The sequence below is a fragment of the Muntiacus reevesi genome, chromosome 3 (genome assembly GCF_963930625.1).
Source record: "Muntiacus reevesi chromosome 3, mMunRee1.1, whole genome shotgun sequence".
NCBI classification, from domain to species: Eukaryota; Metazoa; Chordata; class Mammalia; order Artiodactyla; family Cervidae; genus Muntiacus; species Muntiacus reevesi.
Window position 1 is genome coordinate 173,792,442 of NC_089251.1, and position 21,365 is coordinate 173,813,806.

General features: G+C 44.0%; 1 protein-coding gene across 5 annotated transcripts in view; it reads right to left on the bottom strand.

The window, feature by feature from the left end:
- Positions 1 to 21,365, bottom strand: part of SASH1 (SAM and SH3 domain containing 1) — a 185,687-nt gene that overhangs the window by 32,455 nt on the left and 131,867 nt on the right. For 2 of the 5 annotated variants that reach the window (XM_065931175.1, XM_065931178.1), the window contains one exon: positions 4,542 to 4,674. In XM_065931175.1, the coding sequence (XP_065787247.1) occupies positions 4,542 to 4,674 (133 nt within the window). Of the gene's footprint in view, positions 1 to 4,541; positions 4,675 to 4,817; positions 5,750 to 9,678; positions 10,096 to 21,365 lie in introns of those variants that run through there. The other 3 variants (XM_065931179.1, XM_065931180.1, XM_065931181.1) reach the window with 3 other exon arrangements.

Sequence of the window (21,365 nt, forward strand, 5' to 3'; positions counted from 1 at the left end):
ACAAATGGTCCCCGCTTGACAGGCTGAACACTAAAAGCTGGGGAACGGGATGATCCAAGCCAGGCATTCCCATCGACGCAGGCCCTGCTACAAAGCGGCAAGGGCGTTTAAGGGCCTGGACACGCAGGCAGCCTCATGGAGTGTTCCATTTCATCTCAAGGATTCCAGCTCTGGAAGCCTTCACTGGAACCAGGTATCCAGCCAAGTCTTTCAGAGCCCAGTGGAAAGGTTTGGACTTGCTGGCAGGAAAATTGAGTTCTTTTCTGCATGTGTTATGTGAACAGATGTGAGAAAAGAAATAGGTCAAACTCTGGGTGTAGTGATCCTAACTGGCTCTTGTCCCTTTAATTATTGATATAAGGAAACTTTTGAGCACTGCGGCTTCCTGCCAGCTGAATTGTGAAGAGGAAAAAATACCAAGTTCCTTGGAACAGAAGGATGGCACTAAATATACCAGCTGGGACGAGGGTGCCAGTGTGTGGCTAAATGTCAGTGATAAAGGAAAAGGACAGCTCTCTCCAGAGGAGGGGAAAGATGAACGACTGGTAACAGGCCTTTAAAGTCCCAAAAGTTTCTTAAATTAACTGATGGGAATTACAGTTACAAATATAAAGAGAAAAAAAGCACGGTTGCTATTAAATAAGCCCAAGACTGACTTTGAGGTCAAGGAGATAGTGGTGGGGAGAGACTCAAAACTATGTCCGGTTCAAAGTTCTCCACAATCTACAGCATAAATATATTCACTCGAGAATTATTCTTGGATCTTTCAAGGAAGTTTAAAACCCAGGGCCCTGGTTCTGATAGACACTGGCCAGATTAGAATGCTTCCTGCTCCCTCCTCAGGACACCTGACTAATGTGGACTAGAGACCGAGCGGCCATATGTTGCTGGAAGTAAAATATGGCAACCTCTTCCAGATACAATCTACCCTTCACTTCCAGGGGTGACGTGACGGGGTCGAAAGACACAGCCTGGGGACAGGGGCAGCCCGACAGCAGACTTCTCCCTAAAAATAGCCCAATAACGGATCATGGCTTCCACATTTAGCCCATGTGTCCATGGAGGTGTGCAGAGGTCCTTAAGGTCTTAAGGGGATTTGGGGAAGTTAAGGACCTATCACTCAGAACGGTTCTGGAAATTTTCTAGATTCTGTATTTGGGGTTGTCATCAGAGATTCCACTACTTCCGTGTCACATATGAGTTTGGAAGCAGCTGGTTCACACATGCCCATGACATAAGTAGCCCCACTTCCTGGTTCTGGCACGTCAGCATCTGGTAAAGAGTTTGCAGGGAAACAGGGCAAACAGTTCCAAAGAGGACACCTTAGCCTGTGCTGCGGGCGGTCCCCATGTGCTATGGGTTCTTCCGTCCTTGCCAGACCCAAGGCCTGGAATCCCAGTCCATACTGGAGTCCTTGGGGTTTAGGGTGTTACTCCTCCCATTCACCTCTGACTTGAAAATACAACTATCATGCTGCAAAAACAACAACCAAGATGTGCTCAACCTTATCATCATCGGGGGTATGAGCTGCTTCTTGCTCAGCTGAGATGAGAGCAGGTCATTTTGACAGCAGGAAGGAGAGAGGGTATGAGATGACTTAAAGCCCAAAACACAGATTCTAGCTCTGGCCATGCCACCCACTGTCTCCACCACCATGGACAACTACTTCACATCTCTGTTTCCTCACCTGTCATAATGCCTACCTATATTTATTTTATTTTAATGGCCATGCCATGAAGCTTGCAGGATCTTAGTTCCCCGACCAGGGATTCAACCTGGACCACAGCAGTGGAAAGTGCCAAGTCCTAATCACTGGACCACCAGGGAATTCCCAAGGCCTACCTATTTTAGTAATATCTATTATAAGGATATTGGCGGATAAAATTAAATGAAAAGAGATAGGTAAAGGTACTTTGTATGCTGAACAACACTGTACAAGAGCTAGTGATTCATTAGCAGGTTACAGATGAACTAGAGTAATGAAGGAAGGGAAAAGACACAGAAATGACCGGATAAAGGTCACTACCCTGGCCTGCAACGTCACATTGTCTGGGGTCACCCACGCACCAGATAAGGACTGCTACTCTAGTTACAAAAGTCTGAGTATGAATTGTAACTCTCCGGGCTTTTCCAAGACTCCAAAGCTGGGGAGTGAGAGATGGGGTGGGAGCAGAGAGCACACCCAGGATCTAGAGGAGTCAGGCTGCTCAGACTTAATTCCAGGGCTCTGTCCAGCTGGCTCGGTGACCATGAGTACATTACTTCCCCTCTTGGTGTCCATCTGAGTTTCCTCATTTCACAAATGAGGGCAGCATCAGTGTCTGCCTCTGGTGACTACTCTGAAGATGACATATTACAAGGAGCTGTAAGATGACATATTACAATAAAATCTGAAGTGTTTAGGAAAGTGGCTGGCACGCAGAAGGCTCTCAGGAAATGCTCGTTATTATTCAGACAACTTAGCATTGACACAGGCATGCGGAAATCAAAAGGATCCACTCTTTGAAGGTCCAGGGGCGGAAGGAGGGATTTCGGGGATTATGAATCTCTCCAGCTTCGCAAAGAAGGTGCCCGAGTGGCCTCTGTGTACCAGCATGAGCTCTCTTGCTAACGAGAAAGAGTTCTACCATGCAGAGCATGGAGGAGTTTCCAATCTAGCACAGTGGTGGTGGAGGCAGACTGCAGCGGATGCCCTGAGCTGTACCCACACCTGGGGCCTCTACTGGTGACAGCGGCAAGCCTGGTTAATAGCACCCCAGACGCTGGACCCCAGAACTGCCACTTGGGATTAAACTCACCAAATCCATCTTGCATCTACAACATCTAATTCATGCCCAGATGAATCAAAGTTCAATGCTGAAAGTCCATAGAGTTATTACCTTTTACCCTATAGCGACCTCTTTTGGTACACTTTCCCTTTTTCTCATTTATGGCTCTCAGAGATAGCTGAATTGATTGATTCTGACGTAAACACACAAATGAGAATATTTCTGTGCTTTTATGAGCCCCAACACACATGACTATCACATACAAAGGGGGTCCTGGGTGGTAGGCACGGGACCATGTACTTCACCCATTTATCTCATTTATGGACAAGACCCACCAATCTATGCATGATAGATGAGATTTAATTTTGGCATCTATGCATGAGGTTTGTTTTAAAATGAGATGCTCCCAAGGTTGAATGATGGCAATTCCATATGTTCCTACTTAATATCACCAAACGACACTGTGTGTGATTTCAGTAGACCCGCCATGGGAGAGGAAGTCAGACTGTTGTGTTCTGTTCTGTGGAACCACGACAGACAGGCAGGCATTAAAACAGCCAAATGTAAACAGCACCGCACCTGGAATTACCATGCAAGACACCCAGATGCAACTCTGGAATTAAATAGAACTCTAAGAAACTGGCTATAAAGCAGATAGTTTCTCCTTCCCTGCTTCTCTGGTCTCTTTCCCCTTTCCTTTCAATCTTCACTTTCCCATAGTAACCCCCTGGCCTTCAATATTCCTCCAGAGGATTAGAACCAATAAATAATTACATCAAACAAAAAATTTCAAAACACCAAAAACAGCAACAGGAAACCCTCATCTATGTAAATAAAGGGGAATTCCATTCCCTCCAAGGTGCAATTTGATTTAGGTACAACAAAAGAGCCTCTACAATGGCATTTTTTAAAATCTACATGTTAAAATTTTGAACTTCCCCACAATGTCAATGTGACATTTTAACAAGTCACGTGCTTTTAAAAAGAATAAAAAATCCTTTCTAGCATTTCTTTCAATCACTAATGGTTTCCCAAACAGGAAATCTTACTCTTTTGTAACTTTTGGGGAGACTTTTACAAGATGCTGCAAATGAACTTTACTAACAGTAAGAAAGACAGACACAGTTGAGATTTAAACTGTCATAATTATACTTCAAAGGTTAACTATTCAATACAATAAATCCAAGCTCATATCCCTTTTGACATTATGGCTTCATCTGATGAGTGGCTTGGCCAGGAACCTGGCTCTTAAAGTATTTAGAATGGGAGGTCCTTAAAGCCTCTTTGGAACTGAGACTTGGGATTGTTAACAGGAAGAAGAAATCATCCCTCAGATCTGAAAGGACATTAAGTGCCTTGTTTGTTAGATGCTTGTTTGAGGTGGAGATATATTAAATTTGCACTAAATTCACTGGGTGAGACCCATAGTCCTTTGGGAGCCGAGGCTCACACTCAGAAGATGTTCTAAAATAAAAGTTTACATAAAGTGGTATAAGGTCCAAACGAAAGAGGAAGCACATCTTGAGAAGATTTAATTGCCATACCCTAGCCACTGCCCATCTTTGCAATATTTAAATAACTAAGCCTCCGGAATGCTGGAGGCCAGGATCCTACATTCCAGAAGGGACTCAGTGCTGCCTTGCTCACATGCAATCCCCAATTCCCCCTCTGCCAGCCTCAGCCAGAACCCATTTTTCCACTTTCATATTTTCTGCTGAGACGGACCCCAGGTGACTTGCTTTGGAATAAGTAGGGCAGAGTTTGCTTTATTACCTTCTGTGCTGGGCTTTTTCATTTCTTCCACCCTGATGAGTTTCTTTCTCACTCTGCGAGTGGAGTTTACCAGCTTGTGTAACCTCTTAAACTTCACCGACTCCTCGGTCTCATCCTCCGACTGTTCTCTTGACTGGCAAAGAAACAAAGGAAAAGTTAATCAGATAATTGCTGGGCGGAGCTCTGCCTCACTGCCAGTCTGAACTCTGGCACCTCCGCAGCTCAACCTGGGGCACCAACAAAGCCGCCCAACAGGTTCATTGGAGAGACACGTACCATCATCTTAAGGTCTAATTTGGTGGAGAATTAGGTCCTAGGCACCCCCACACACACCGATGGCCCGGCCCAGCCTGGGGTGCATTTGTCTCAGTGAATTCCCGGTCCCTTCTGGGAGAGCTCTGGCAGGATGCTCCTCTAGGCAGGCCCTGTAATTCCAGTTAACACTGCTGTGCTTTGGGCCAGCCTCTCCTCTGCCTGGCCCATCAGAGCTTGCTGTTTAACGTGGTCATCGACTACTTCTCCAAACCCAGAAACTGCTGAATTGTTCCAGTCCTCTCCGAAAATCAAAAACAGCAGGGCTGGAAGACGGAAGAGACGCAAAAAGTCATCCTCGGTCCCTTTTGTGGGGACTGTCTGCCATCCCTCCTTCCGCCTCTCCCAGCTCCTTCCAAGAGTTCCCAAGGAGAGCCTGGGGAAAGAGCCTGCATTCCTCCACGAGGGACAAGGGAAAAAGCTGACCTTTTCAGCCATACAGTCCAGTCCATATTCCCCAGCATCCCATTTCAGTTCTGCAGCGATTCAAGAATGCTCAGCCCAGCTGTTTTCCCTCAAGTATCAAACATTACAGAGAGGGGAAGAAAAAAAAGTCTCGGCAGCAATGACCCAAGCGAAAAACAATCCTTTCCTTGTGAACAAAATGAGGCTTTCGTTTCCAAGTCAGCTCCAACATTCAACAGGCAGCTTCCTCTGTTTTATCTGCTCAAAATGTGGAAAAGCAAAAGGAGGCTCCGAGTCAATGGACGGGCGGCCCGCGCCGGGCGCGCCGGCACCCTCGGGGGCACAGAGCCGGGCGGAAGTGCGCAGCCCCGCCGCAGCCCCGGCCGCTCGGGCCGCTCCAGCTCACCCCGCGCATCCTGCCAACAACTTTCCCTCGGTTTCCTCCAACCTAGCTCGCTGACAGAGCGGGGAGAGACATGCCTCCGACCAACACCAAGCCACGTCTCCGAACCCGAGTCTAATATGGAGACCTCCCCCCTCCAAGAAATGCTCTCACGCATCCCAATTTTATAGAAGCTAAATTGGGAAGCAAGAGTGAGCAGAGAACAGTTCAGGAGGAAATGAGGTAGAGATTCTTGCAATTACTTAGGCAGAAAAACAGTGCCTGCTGTGAGTCCACAAATATTTCTGTAAGCACTCTGGCCCTCCGTCAGGGATATACGACCCGTTTCCTGGCCTCTGTCCTGCCCCTGGGGTTCCCAGCACTGGGGCCATTGTACTTTTTCCCTGCAAGACTATAAGCAAACCATTCACTTGTTAAAGAATAATTATTATAACCCATGAAATGGCAAGTCATCAGGACAGGGGTATTTCTCAGACTTTCCTTCTGTGAAGGATATCAGTATCTACTTCCAATTTCTCTAAAAAAACAAAAGGTTCTAGGTAAAATGTTGCATACACATTTCAGAATTAAAGTTAACTGCTGGTAATGAAGAGTAGAAATTAGACCCCCAGATAATCAGGGAAGGAGGATTCATTGCATGCTGGCCATCATGCTTAATGCATTTGGTCTAAAACTTAAAAGGTAACATATTAAAATAAAATAATAAGTGCAGCTTCTACTACATAATTGTCTGATTGGAACTTTACTTTTTCTTGCATGACTTGCTGGTGTGTGATGGGACAGTCAGAGTGGTCAACCAGAGGAATGAGAACTTGGTTAACCCCTCCTTCTGGGTAATCGGCACCTGAACAAAACCACAGTGCATGGAATTATACATAAACACTGAAAAACATTCTGCTTCCTTGATGTCTCTCAAAAACCAAGTACTTCTAACAGAAGAAGAGTCAACATTCGACCACAGGAAGTTTCTGTACCTACAAATCTAGACTGTCTATAACCCTCACATTAAAAATTCTAAAGTCACGTGGAAATGAAATAAGCACGTGTGTGTGTGCATGCTAAGTTGCATCAGTCGTGTCCAACTCTTTGCAACCCTATGGACTATAGTCCGCCAGGCTCCTATGTCCAAGGGATATGGACTGTAGCCTGCCAGGCTCCCCTGTCCAAGGGATTCTCCAGTCAAGAATACTGGAGTAGATTGCCATGCCCTCCTCCAGGGGATCTTCCCAACCCAGGGATCGAACCAACATCTCTTACATCGCCTGCATTGGCAGGGAGGTTCTTTACCACCAGCACCACCTGGGAAGCCCCGAAATAAGCACAGGTTGTTCATAAGCAAGATTCAGGAAGTTACATCAGAGAATGAATATCACTCATACTCAATGGGGTTGCTGGTGGTGGTGTGTAGGGGTGGGAAGGGGAGTAACCAGAGAAAGGGGATCTGGAAAGGGATAATACAAAAATCTTGAGTCATAAAGACACAAATCACTTGTAGGAAACATCCCATCGGAAGGAACTTTTCAGGAAGAAATCAAAATAGTTAAACCAGGACAACAGATTTAAAGGCAATGACACCTCCCCAACCCCACTAGTCCTACTTTCCTCTTCTCAAATTCACTGGGGTGAAAAAGAACATATTCCAGGTACTTATTTCATTACTTTCACATGTTCCATCTATTTTTTGAGAAAGAACTCTTCAGAATTTTGAATTGTTATTTTTATTTTTCTTGAAAAAAAATTAAAAGTTTGGAGGCATTTGCCACTGACAAATCACAAATCATGGCAACCAATAACTTTCTTTGCAGTAGCATGTTTGGGGATACTCGACAAGACAGATGATGCAGCACTATTTATATGAAGAGAAATGTAGGATAAAATCAGTCATTCAAGAAATATATGTATATCTTATTATTATCATTTTAAAAATAGAAAATCTCCTCTTAGTGAGCCCAGAAGTAACTGGCAGTGAACAGTATATCCCAAGGATGCTTTTTATTGAGAGAGGTGTTGACTTCTCACTTCCTCCTGAGTCCAGAGGAAGAAGAGTTGTGAAATATTTGCCTTAAAAAAATCCTCTCCAGCTGTTTCAACATAAAGACTCTGTAAACGGCATGCATTTTTCTTTTAAACTAGGCAGTAAAGCTTAAATTCCTCATTTCATGTTTCTCCTTTTAAATATGCATGTGCCACTTCCCAAGTGTTGGAAAAAAGAGACTTGTCTTTTTATTCAGAAAATACACCCCCAGAAATGTACGTGTGAGATGGAGGTGTGAAAATCTCTTTTAAGTTTTTTAAAATTAAGAAATAGGTATGTATATATAAAGGAAATCCTCATACTTAGAGGAACTTTGTAGAAGATGAAGGAAATCAGCATTCAATATAAAATGAATGACTGATTTCAAGAAATAGAGTCAGAGCTATTATAAAACCAGGTTTTAAATAAACTAGAGGGAAAAAAATATCAGTATATGTTTATACACATTCAAACACAAGATAGTATCGCCCACCCTCCCTGTCTTGGCCCAGGTCAGAGTACTAAAATAAATTTTAATTTGACCAGATTCTAAATTAGAAGGTGGAAACGCAATCATCTGTATACAACCCTTCACCTCTAAACCTTTAGTAGAAAAGGCAATAGATTTATCCCACCAAAGGATGTGGGAAAGTGGATTTACAATATTGTAAATAGAAACATTTGATTTCCAGCCTCCCTCTTGCAGATTTTTCCACCAGAAAGCCCATATGGCTCAACTTTTAATTACTTTGGCTAATGCTATATGTAGTAATTCTGTGGTGAATGCCTAAGTGTTTCATTTCTGGTTTCCATGGCAACATTACATCAGATTGCAGACAGCTGGCTCCACAGTTTTAAACCATAACAAATTGACCAAGCCAAGGCACAAAACTATAGCTGCTTTAAAGAGAGAGTACACCATTCTCCCGCCAGGGTGCTGAATGAGGAGACTATGGGGCCCGTTTGGCTTGCAACGGAGGGTGGAGCCTCCCTTTCTCAGCTTCTTTTGGAATATGTGCGTCCTTGACACATCTGCAATGTTCTAATGGGAAAGACATGGAGCCAGCGCGGAGAACTTTTTATAACACAGCTACATTAAGGATAATCAGAAAAAAAGGGGACACAATCAACAGCATCTGTAGATACAGAAATGCATGCTGGAGCAAACTGAAAGCATGGCCTTACTGATCAAACTGAAGCCTGTCACTGCCGGTCGTAACAGATGCTTCACTTGCCCCTGACCTTGTAACAAACAGTTCTTGCAAACGGTGATGCACTAGAACAAATGCTTTCCAAAAGCTGCGTGGCAGAGTCCTGCAGGCAAAGCAGTAACGTCTTGTAATAAAGACTAATCTGAACTTGCAAGGAGCAACTAGAACCCTTTGGGGGACTGCCGGAGACCTTGCTGAGCACAGGATTACAACTGCGCCTTCTGCAGAAACACACTCACTCAGCTTGCTTCCCCAGCTCCAAACATGTCCCGACTAAGTCCACGTATCTCCCCCGGAGCCACGCAGGGAACACTACATTTATGCACTTCTGAAAAGTATTTTGAAATTGGCAAGGTATTCGCCTGTGAAAGTCACACGATGTCAATGGTACTAAGCCTTCATGTTAGGAGAAGGAAACCGATCCTCTTTAGGAGAAAAGCCGTGTGCAACACTGCCCAAAGCCAAGTAAGTCTTTTGCGTGAAAAACCTCCGCAAGTGGCAACTAAGCTCCCAACCCATGTACACCCAACCCTTCCTATCCCGCTTTATTCTCAATAATAATTACTCCTCTCCTACCAAAAGCTATGCCTTAGTCGAATGAGCAAGCTAGGAAAGAATGCGCTGGGTTACAAGGTATGGAAATAAGTAAGGGACTAGAAGGAAGAATCAAGAGGAACTTCAACAGGAAAGGGGGAAGCATCACAGTCAGGAATGATGAAAAAAGCTTTTACTTGAAGTGACAGAAGCACAGTCCCCCCACTCCCCGGCATGAAATGAGTCCAGAGAACTTACCGGCTTCGGCATTGAGCAGGCCTCGGGGGTGATGCTGAGCGTGTCCGGGACCCCCACCCCCTCCCGACTCGGAGCGCGCCTTCACTCCCGCTCGACCCCTCCGTAATCGCAAAGTGATGGTGAGGCTCTCCCGGACCATGCTCCCTGGGAGTTACATGATCGGGCAGGCTCCGCCGAGACAGCTTACGATGCGACGAAGAAAGTGAAGACACTGGTTTCAATTAGCCGCTTGCTGCCTGCTGACTGATCTCCCAGTTCCTCGCTCACTGCATAACTTGTAAGAAAGGCATAAGTCATCAGCTCTAAGCAAATCTCCTATTCACCACAAGGAAAAAAGGGAGTGTTGTACGTGGCAAACAATCCCTGTTTTCACTGACGAAGGCTCCCTGACCTCCTGCTGGCCTCCAGTTCCTTAATTACTGTCTATGGAATTCCAGAGAAAGAAAAAAAAAAAAAGAACGCGAGAATCTGAGCAAGTCCGGGACAAGGACTCACCCTCACAAGTGACTGAACTGAAAAAAGGTCTCTTTTGCAGATAAGTCTTCTCAACACCCCCTGAAGGGAGTCGTCAGGATTGAAAATAGACACCTTCCCAGGGCTATTTTTGAAACTCCCGAATTAAAACTTATGATTGTGGTTTTCTCCTAAAGTTGTCACTTTCTGTGTCTCTCCCTGCTTTTTATTCTTTCCGTTTTAGCCACTAGAGTAAATGTAGGACGTTTCTCCTTCATTGATGCTTCTAAAACTGTCTTACCTAACTGTTTCAATGACCAGTGGTTTCGGAGCAGCTGAGTTCTCTTGGATTCTAAAATTTGAGCATGGGGACTCTGGCACAAGATGGCCATTTAATTTTCTCAGGGCTGTCTAGGGAGCGACATCACACGCTGCTACTTAAACAGAACATCATTTCAAAAGGCAGGACTGAAAACCCCTATGAAGAATCCAAGACATGGGTTGCAAGCCATGTCTGTATTTTCAGGGCTAAATTCACTCAGTTGGGGAAGTCATGTATTCCCACTGCAGTCTGAACTGCTCACTCCTAGGTGCCTCTCCCACCGTGAGGATCTTTATTTACACCATGCAAGCCCCCCCCCTACTCTTTTTGGGTCATCACATGGCAGAGATCCCAGGGGGTACCGCTGACCATCAGAGCTCCTTTTCCTGGGCATCTTTCCTGTTCTTCCTTGGGTGCCTGGGGCATCTCTCACTCTGCATGAGGACTTCCCAGCTGGCGTTAGTGGTAAAGAACCCGTCTGCCAATGCAGGAGACATAAGAGACTCGGGTTCGATCCCTGGGTGAGGAAGATCCCCTGGAGGAGGGTATGGCAACCCACTCCAGTATTCTTGCCTGGAGAATGCCATGGACAGAGGAGCCTGGCGGGCTACAGTCCATGGAGTCACAAAGAGTCAGACACGACTGAAGCGACTTAGCACACACGTGTACCCTTCATGAAACTCCCTTCCCCCAATTTTTCTGCCCCCCAAAGCATCTCCTCCCATCATTTATGGAACTTTCTTCCCTAGGCTGCTTCTTCCCCATTTCACAAAGCCGTTTCCCTGATGCCCTCTCTGGTTTCACACATGCCCCCTTCTCACTGCCATCTGAGAAGCCCCACGTGTACCACAAATGGTGACAGGTGCTTTCCCAATGTCAGACTTCAAGCACCTGGATTTATCAAATGCTCACAACTCCCCGGCTCTGGGCTAAGGATCTGCATGCATGACCTGGTCTCCCAGATGGTAAATGACAGAGGACAATGGGGATGCTTCATGGCTTCGCTCCTGCACCACCCTAACTATACCTGGGCTTTCTTCACCCAGGACTGACAACTGCACTGCATGCATCATCATGCTTAGAATTCCTTAAGGCTGTCAGTAGACATCTCACTTGAATTTCTTTGTTACTTCATTAAAACTAAGAAAATGTGTACGCCCCAAAGATGGTGGGGAAATACTCCTCGATGTTAGAGCTAGAACAGCCTGGGATTAATTTCCAAGTCCTCCAGCAAATCCCTCTATTTCTATGGATCTTGGTGTTCCTCCACGTATATTTGGTCTAATAACATTTGTCTTAAAGTGTTGTTTTTACAAATAGTGTACATAACTGCGTACAATTGGCCACTGGAGCTCGGTAATAAGTGCTTATTACATCTGCAATCTCTCTACTGCTGATGGGAATTCAAGCACCTATTTTAATTCTTACAAACTGCTGTTTTAGGTGCCTGTGTAGATAGCAAAGGCAAGGAAAACACATGAAAGCAAGTGATGATGACCAACGTTTGAGGCTGAGTCTGAACAGGTTTTGAGATGCACAGATTCTGAGCGGCACTCAGAGCCAGAACACGGGGTTCCGTAGACACAGGTTGAGGTCCCCTTTAAGCCACTTTGAACTTTCATTTATAAAATAGGCAGTGGCAAGCCTCCTAGGGTTCTTGAGAAGATGAAGGGAGACTGTGACTGGGAGGGGAGCCTGTTAGGTTGCAAAGCCTCTGTAGTGTAAGACCGCGGGAGCCAGGCATTGATGAGCCAGGTTCTGGGAAGCAGGTGAAAGATAGGCTCTATCTCCCATTTGTCCCCCCAGTGGCCTCCTACTCCTTACTCAGCCTTCTTAATGGTGACAGGAGGAGTCAGATATTTATGGAGACACTTCATGTGGAAAGCCACGTATGCAGGGTGCCCATGGTGGGCCTTTGGCAAATAATCCATGCACAGTTTGAAGTAGATGAGACTCTCCAGCCCCGTAGCTCCCAGCCCTTGCTCTGTATAAGAGGAAATCTCAGGATATTTGAAAAATTAGGCCACCCTTGGGAAGTTTCTTGGTGGAGGCAAGATGGAAACAGGGCAGATCCACTTCACGAAGGAGGCGCATCACTGGTCTTGTTCACTGGGTAGTGGACTTGAACTTACCCAGCACACAAGAGATGTGCAGATTTGCAGAGGACAGATTTGAGCATCCAACTTAAGTGCATACTCTTTAGGTCTCCAGAGCAAAGTTCAAAGGCCATATTGTGAATGTAGGACTGCATGGTCAGAGCTCTCATCTCCAACTTCTGTGTATCTGTGCTCAGCTATGTGGATACTATGTGGGAACAGCTACTCACAGCACCTGCTTCTCATCCTCTGACTTCCTCACAGCACCTCAGACACCCCATCTCTCATGTGCCTGCATACCTTTGCACTTATGGGTTCCTTTCTGGGATAATCTCTGCCTGCCCCATCTACTTCCCTAGCTCTTACTCATCCTTCAAGATTTAGTTCATACGTCACCTCCTCTGGAAAGCCTTCCTGGCTTCTTCCTCATCTTCCTTATGCCGGGTGGTTGCCCAGCAGCCCACCAGAGTACCTTGGGACTGACCTCAGTATGTTATCGCACTATTATTAGCCCTTCACTAAACTTCAAGAAGACAAAGAGCATTGTCATTTCCATGTCTCTGTCTGTATTTCAGTAACATTTATTGTTTATCTCTAACACATGATCTATTTTTCACTAGAAATTTTGGAAAATATAGGTACAGGAGAAAAGAAAATGCTTATATTTTCCTAATCAGAAACATCAGTTACATTTTGGCTCATTTTTTCGTGTGTGTGCCCATGTGCACACACACACACACAATACACCTCTATTACTTTTTTTTTAAATAAACAAACAAAAAGAATGACCTTGTGATCTTTAGCTGCTCCAGCCCCCACAGTCACAGTCACTATCAAGGTCCCCAAAGCCTCCCTCACATGAACACAGGTGCAAACAGAAACAAAATGCCCACTTATAGTTGTGACCCTCTTAGAGGGCATTGCTGCTCTCAAGGTTTCCTTTGGAGAAACCCTGGGGTTCTCCATGTACACTGCTCAAACTGTTTTATAACCTATTTCTAAAAATTAATGTTTTGAACATCTGCCGACATCAACAAATATTTAGCAGATAAAATATAACAATGCATTAATGATTCAATGGTATTCAGTCACGGACATCTACTATAATTTACTTAAATGATGCCCTCAATCATGGAACATTTGCACGTTTCTAATTTTTCAGCATTATAAAAAATACTCTGATGAACACTGTGTCATAAAATTTCTAATGTGCCTAGTACATCCTTTTTTTAGAATAAGTGATTAGATTGTTGAATTGATGGGTAAAGAATGGACATATCACTAAGGCTTTTGATACATTAATTTGCTCATAAGGAACATTATTTTAAATTCTCACAAGTGGTATAAAAAGAATACCTATTTCTGCACGCAACTGCCAACACTGAACATCATGATATCCTTTTCCATCTATAATAGATATTTCCTTATTGAAATCAATGGATGGATGTACTGATTCAAATCATTAGGCAGGGAAAAGAATCAAAAGTACATGAGTAAGCTGGCTTGACCTGGACTTACAAAGGTTATAATCTAAAAGTCTGGGGGTAGGAAGGTCCCAAGAGACATTCAGACATATGATTACTATAAGTCAACTTTGATAAATGGGCAAGAGGAACCAAGAGATACAGGGGTTCAGAAATGGGTGAACTCATCTCTGGTTGGGGAAACTGAGACAAGCTTCAGTGAGGGGACAGGCACTTGTCCTGGCTTTGGGGGCATTCCCAAGTTCCTGTTGAGCCTAAAAGTTCGCTCTTTACATGGCTCCCACTGACCTCACACGCCTGCCTCTCTGGACAGTCAAAGAAGAGCTCAGCTGATGCCGCTCCCTTTATAAACAGCATGTGACACGGATCAACAACAGCTTCACGGCTCTCCTTCTCCAAGCTTGATTTCATAATCCCTCCAACGTGCCTGATCTCCCTCCACTGGTCCAAGGAGTGATGCATTTGAGGTCACTCCCTACCTTAGGGGCTGTATATTGGCTCTGGCTGGGACTTTCATATCAGCACCACCAATCATCATCGTCTGGCCATGGCGGGGGCCTTCCGGTCACAGCCATCCAGTTAATGTGCTATTCTTTATGTTTATAGAAAATTCGTTTCACTCTTTGAAGAAGTTAGAATTACTTTCAAAAGTGTTTATGAGTTGTCAGAGTAACTATATAAAATATGAAACACATTGTGGGCTTGTTTTTTTTCCCCCCTTATTTCACAAAGGAGTCGGGGAGGACTCATCTGTTTAGCAAGAAATATTTTGCTCATTAGCTGGTGACATCATTGTCCTCTGAAATGAAGAGATTTTTGTCAGCATATGGAAAAAAAAGATGAAATTCCATTCTTCTCCCAGAGGTGCAGTGTAACACTGAAATAATCTCTCCGGCAGTTTCAAAATTAACTAGTTGTCGCCAGATTTGAAGGCGGAGGAGAAGGAGGCAGAGGAGAAGATAATTACATGATACTTGTGTTTGTAAAAAGTATGTGAGAATTTGAGGTGATGTTACCATCCCCTAGAGGCAAAGGCCTGTCAGCACTTAATTCATTGAAAGAAAGTATTGAAAAACGAATTATAAAGCCAAAGGAACAACAAAGGGATACTACGATCCCCAATAAACTCTCTTCTTTTGTTTAAAACTCACAAACTCTAAATTGCTTTTAATTACCCCCAAATAATGTTGCTACTTTCACTGTAAGGAAGGAAGAAAATATAAGACCTCGGGAATCTTACAGCCAAGTCTAGGGAGATTTCAGTAACAAGTAAACTCACCCATCATGATTCTGCAAGTTTCCATGGAGCAGAGAAAATGCCTTTCCTTCTCATGAAAGCAGTTAGAGGAAGAGAGATGTTAAGTGAAGGAAAAGGAACCAACTTCCCCTTCATTCTGTAAATCTTTGGAAGACCTGACTGCTTGAGACTTTGTCACCTGCCCACAGGTCAGAGACCCCTGCTGGTCGTACAAAACAGGGAAGTTGAGATGAAAAAGTTACGGGAAAGTAGGCAACAGTTCTATGGGTCTCTCTGTAAAGAGTGGGGGAGTGTTACCCAAAACACATCCATGGTGTCAGGCACACTAAAGGCTAAAGCCAAACACCAAACCCACTCATTCCCAAGTGCCTTCCATTCTCACACAGCCCATGCCATGGAAAAAGGATGATTCAGACCAAGACTGCCAACTAGGGCAATTACATAGGCGTTTGAGGCTCTAGTTTCTGGAGCTGATGGAAGTTTTCATCCCAGAAGCAGTAAGACTCCCAAGGGATTGGGTGGTGTTTGCAAAGTCACATTGCTTTTATGGCATCTTAGATGGACTGATTCATAGATCAGGCATGATGCCTTCTTGGAGAGGGCTGCTAAACAACCTTGACTAGGCACATGACGGTGTAAAAATACGGAGAACTGATGGAGCCTGCATGGCAACGGAGGGAAGGTGAGGACACCAAGTTCTTTCCTCTGACCCAAACTAAGGCCACCAATAGGCATGGGCATCTGTTGAAGATGGAGGCAGGTGGGCCAACAGTGCCTCCCAGAGTCATGATCTATGACCTTAACATACTTCTCCTTATGTTTGTTGAATAAACAATAAGCAAATTTACTTCCAGCAAGAAGAAATCTTGGCTGAATCCTTAGGAAATGAATCAGTTAGAGCTAAAAGGTTGTTTGTGGTCATCTAACTGGCAAAACAATCAGGTCATGATGACTGCTGAAAGTTAAATCACAGAATATCCTTCCCACAACAAGTAACAAAATGAGCAACAGCGCCCTAAAAAACACAATTTCTGAAAACTGACAAAAATACTTCACCAAGAGCATCCAGGGATATATAGCCTAGTATATTAAGCTTCAGAGCTCCATGATCCAGCTAAGAAACAAATTTCTGAAGATACAGGAAAGGAAGTAAAGTATGTGGCCTCCTCTACCTTCTGCTCTAGGAGCAGCAGAAACTGCTTCAGGAGAGGAATGAAGGAAAAGATGGAAAGTCAAGTGTAAAGCTTGTCTTGACAGGAATGAAGCCTCTAGAAATTCACCAGGAATGGGAGGAATGAATTAAAAGCAGGCTGGCTCTGGCAGACCCATTCCCCCAACCTTAAGCAGGCAACGTGAACAGTGATGCAGCACATTTAGCAAACTCTTAGTAGAGAGAAGTCTGAGCCCAGGTATCCCAGTGAAGACCACACTCCACCTCAGTTTGGTCTGCCCCCTCCACGGGCTCTTACATTAGGCTACAGCGACAACAGGGGCTTCCCAGGTGGCACTGGTGGTAAAGAACCAGCCTGCCAATGAGAAGATACAGGAGATGAGTGTTTGATCCCTGGGTCAGGAAGATTCCCTGGAGAAGGAAATGGCAATCCACTCCAATACTCTTGCCTGGAGAATCCCACCCACGGTGGGCTACAGTCCATAGTGTTGCAAAGAGTCAAAAATGACTGAGCCACTTAGCATGCATACACAGAGCAACAACAAACATGAATGGATCACAAAAAAAATAAAGGAAAACCCTGCATCGTCTGACAGTATGGCAAATGGGTCAAAAGGTGATACTCATTATATCAGAACAAATAGAAAACGTGACCTGAACTACCCAAGCATGATCAAAATGAAAAGAAATGCATGAAACTACACAAACTGTAACAAGAAGGGGAAAGAGAGAGACAGAAAAGGCATGGACAAACACAGCGATTTTATCTTTGATCCCCATCTCTCTATCAGAAGAAAACCAAACTCAAGGAATAGGAAGAAATCCTCAACAGTTGCTTCTCTTTATAAATAGTTTAAGAAGAATAAGAATTCAATTAAATGAGGCCTCAAAGACAAGACGAAAAACATGATATGAATTTTAAAACTGCAATCATACAGGAAAGCAACCTAAATATCCATCAACAGAGGAACAGATAAAGATGTGGCATATATGTATGTACGTATGTACACACACACACACACACACAAACACACACAATATGGAATACTACACAGTCATAAAAAAGAATGAAATAATGCCATTTGCAGCAACACAGATGGATGCAGAGATTATCATACTGAGTGAAGTAAATCAGAAAAAAAGACAAATATCATATATCACTTATATGTAGAATCTAAAAAAAAACACAAATGAACTTATTTATAAAACAGAAATAGACTCATAAACATAGAAAACAAACCTATTGTTACCAAAGGGGAAAGAGGTGAGGAAATAAATTAAGAATTTGAGATTGACATATGCACATTTCTATGTATAAAGCAGATAAACTATAAGGACCTACTGTGTAGCACTGGTAACTATATTCAAGATCTTATAACAATCTATAATGGAAAAGAATCTGAAGAAGAATACCTGCGTGTGTGTGTGAAACTCAATCACTTTGTTGTACACCTAAAACTTACAGTGTTGTAAATTAACTATACTTCAATTTAAAAAAATTGCAGTCATAAGGAAATGAGGACCAAACAACCTACCAGAGAACCAATTTGTAAATATTAATAAGAATGAGCAAAGAATAGAATCCATACCATGGAAGTAACAATATTGATAGTGAGAAAAATCTATATTATTTTAAAGGTGTCTCAGTGGTAAAGAGACAATGCTAATGCAGGAGATGAGGGTTTGATCCCGGGGTTGGGAAGACCCCCTGGAGAAGGAAATAGCAACCATTTTCAGTATTCTTGCCTGGGAAATCCCATGGAAAGACAAGCTTGGCAGGCTACAACCTGCAAGGTTGCAAAAGAGTTGGACAGACTTAGCAACTAAATAATCAAATCAAATGATTTAAATCCATTTTCTGATATGACCCAAGTGGGAAGATTTACCCACCTATTCACCTAAGCCCAGGGCTTCCCTGGTAGCTCAGCTGGTAAAGAATTGGCCTGCAATGCAGGAGACCCCGGTTCGATCCCTGGGTTGGGAAGATCGGCTGGAGAAGGGAACGGCTAACCACTCCAGTATTCTGGCCTAGAGAATTCCACGGACAGAGGAGCTTGGCAGGCTACAGTCCAGGGGGTCGCAAAGAGTCGGACACGACTGAGTGACTTTCACTCACTCACCTAAGCCCACTGGCCTAGCTGCTCCCTCCACTGGACACAGTTCTCTTCCTTCTCCTGGTGATCTACTGCTCGATGTCAATCATCTTTTCCGGGCTTTCCACACTCCCCTCACTGAGGCTTAATGGACCTTCTGTGTGCACATCACCCACTCAGTAGAAATATTCCAATTAAGCCCTCACTCATGCTGTCCGCTTCTCTGTCTCCTCTTCTCAAATATAAACCCCTGTGGATAGGGACTGGCCTGTCCTAGGTATTCAATAATGTTCGCACAATGAATGAGTGAAAGAATGTTCAAGATGGCATTCTTTCATCTACATTCTTTCATCTGGGTCAAAAGCACAGGGTAAGAAGTGTCCTTGCAGGAACTAATTATGCACTGCTATTAGAATTATACAGTCAACAAGGTATGACAGAAAGTGTCGTACAAAGAGAAACAGGGACAGAGAAGAGAATAAAGGGATATTTCTATAGAAATCACTTTGTGATTGGGACTTGAATTAGAATTTGGTTGTGTTAAAGTACTGCTTTCCAAATGAATCCCCTTGGTGACTGAGTGTATTCTAAGAGCTTTGATATAATGGGGAACTGTCGTGACTTATAGTTCAAATGAACTCTGAACAAGTGATGGGCAGCCTGTGACTTCAGTAAGTTGGCTTACACTGGAAGTGACCCTCGGTCTGGATCTGAGTCAGGAACCATGATAGCATTTGGGTCTCTCACCAACCCACCCATTATCATAAGGTTTGGCATCAGAGCAGAAGATTTAATGAGGAATTAACATGGAATGAAACAATATGATCAAACAAGTAATGAAAATCCTCTTACCCCAATCTCCTTGAGGTTCATCCCAAAAGCAAAATAAGAAATTGGCATTGCAAATCTAAATACCAATCTTTAACCCATATTATATCATAAGCATCTGTATTTAGATATAATCGGCTAGCAGGGAAAATGTTGTAGGTCTTGTCTGGTATTTATGCACTAGGTTAGACAGATGAAACTGCCATTTTTACAGGTCAAAAGCTAATATTTCCATTCACATGGCTTGACTTAATAAAAGAAGTAACAAGGAATTCCACTGGCAGTCCAGTGGTTACAACTCTGTGCTCTCACTGCCAAGGGCCCAGGTTCATTCCTTGATCAGGGAACTAAGATCTCACAAGCTGCATGGTGCGGCCAACATTTTTTTAAGTTAAAAAAAAAGTAAATAAGATGAAGCTGAGGGTGAGAGGAAAATCTTAAAAAAGAAAAGAAGAAACAGACCAGAGCGTGCCTCCAAACTCAAATTTTTAAAATGCTAACAAGAGGTTACATAATCCCCAGACTACGTTGTGTCTGGAGACTTTGTCATTATTTGTTTTTATCCATGTGGTCTCTGATGTGTTAAGGAGGGTCTGCAGGCAGCACCCTCAGCTCCCTGTGACCCTACAAACCAGTGAAGATAGAGAGGTTCCTCATTAGTTTGCCAGGTTGTCATTGTTATTTGGTCGCTCAGTCCTACGTGAACTCTTCTGTGACCCCAAGGACTGCAGCTCACCCGGCTCCTCCATCCGTGGGATTTCCCAGGCAAGAATACTAGCGTGGGTCGCCATGTCCTTCTCCAATGGATCTTCCCAACCCAGGATCAAACCCACATCTCATGCGTTAGTAGCCGGATTCTTTATCACTGAGCCACCAGGGAAGCCCTAGTTTGCCAGATGCAAAGAGCCAAGGTCCCAATGACTTCTGGGCCGGCAGTAAGAGCAGCCCCCAACATAACAGGCTGATGAGCACAGAGCCACATGCTCAATCAGCCCTTCTCACTATCACGATATAGTCGTAGATGATTTCAAAACAATTAAGTACTCATTTTCCCCAGACAGTGAATCTAAAGTCATGTATGTTACCGAAATCATACCAGACCTGTTCCTCAGCCCACGTACACTTATGCCTTCTGAAACAGAAAAGAAACTGATTGTATGTTGGGTAAAGGCAGAGCCAAGTAAACACACATTATTTACATTACGCTTGTTCTGAAAACTCTAGCCATCTGCCATCATATGCAAAAGCATAAGCCCTGCTACCATCTTAATGGCACGTACAAAAATAAACTTTTATGGGAACTCAAGCATTTCAAGAATGCCAGCAAATGGAAAGGCAGAAGATCGTCACACAAAGTAACAGAGGCTGGCATTCACTGGGGGTTTATTTGGCACCATTTAATACTTGAGACACCCAAACACCTTGGCTCGGGTTTGGAGGCACAGAGAGGTGAAAACACTTGCCCTCCGACGCAGAGCTAATAGGTGGCAGAGCTGGGATCTGAACCCAAAGTCTGACTCACGTCTGTGAGCTTAACCAGCCCCCTCGCCTGCCCACGCTGGGCAAATGCCTGGCCTTCCCCAGGCCAGAGCCTCCTTCCTGCCTATCTCTGTTTAAAGATGATGATCTTAAGGGCTCACAGCAAACACATACCTCAAACTTTGGCCCTTCTCCCAGGGAGAAGGCTGGGGACAGAGGCTGGTGTGGAATAAATGACAAGAAGTCCTCTAAGCTCTGGTTCTTGGTCAGCTTACGTCCAATGAGACCAAAGCTCACGTTTCTCACAGACTGTGTTACATTTCAACAGACTGATTTTGTCTCCAGTCTCACCATAAACTACAGGTCTAAAGAATCATTACTTGTACTCTTCTAAAGAGAATTTTAATATGCCTCTATTGTACTATCATTTCAGTTGCAAAATCACGTCTGTTAAAATTGAGGAATATTTCTTCTTCCCACCCAGCCACATAAAAAGGAAATTT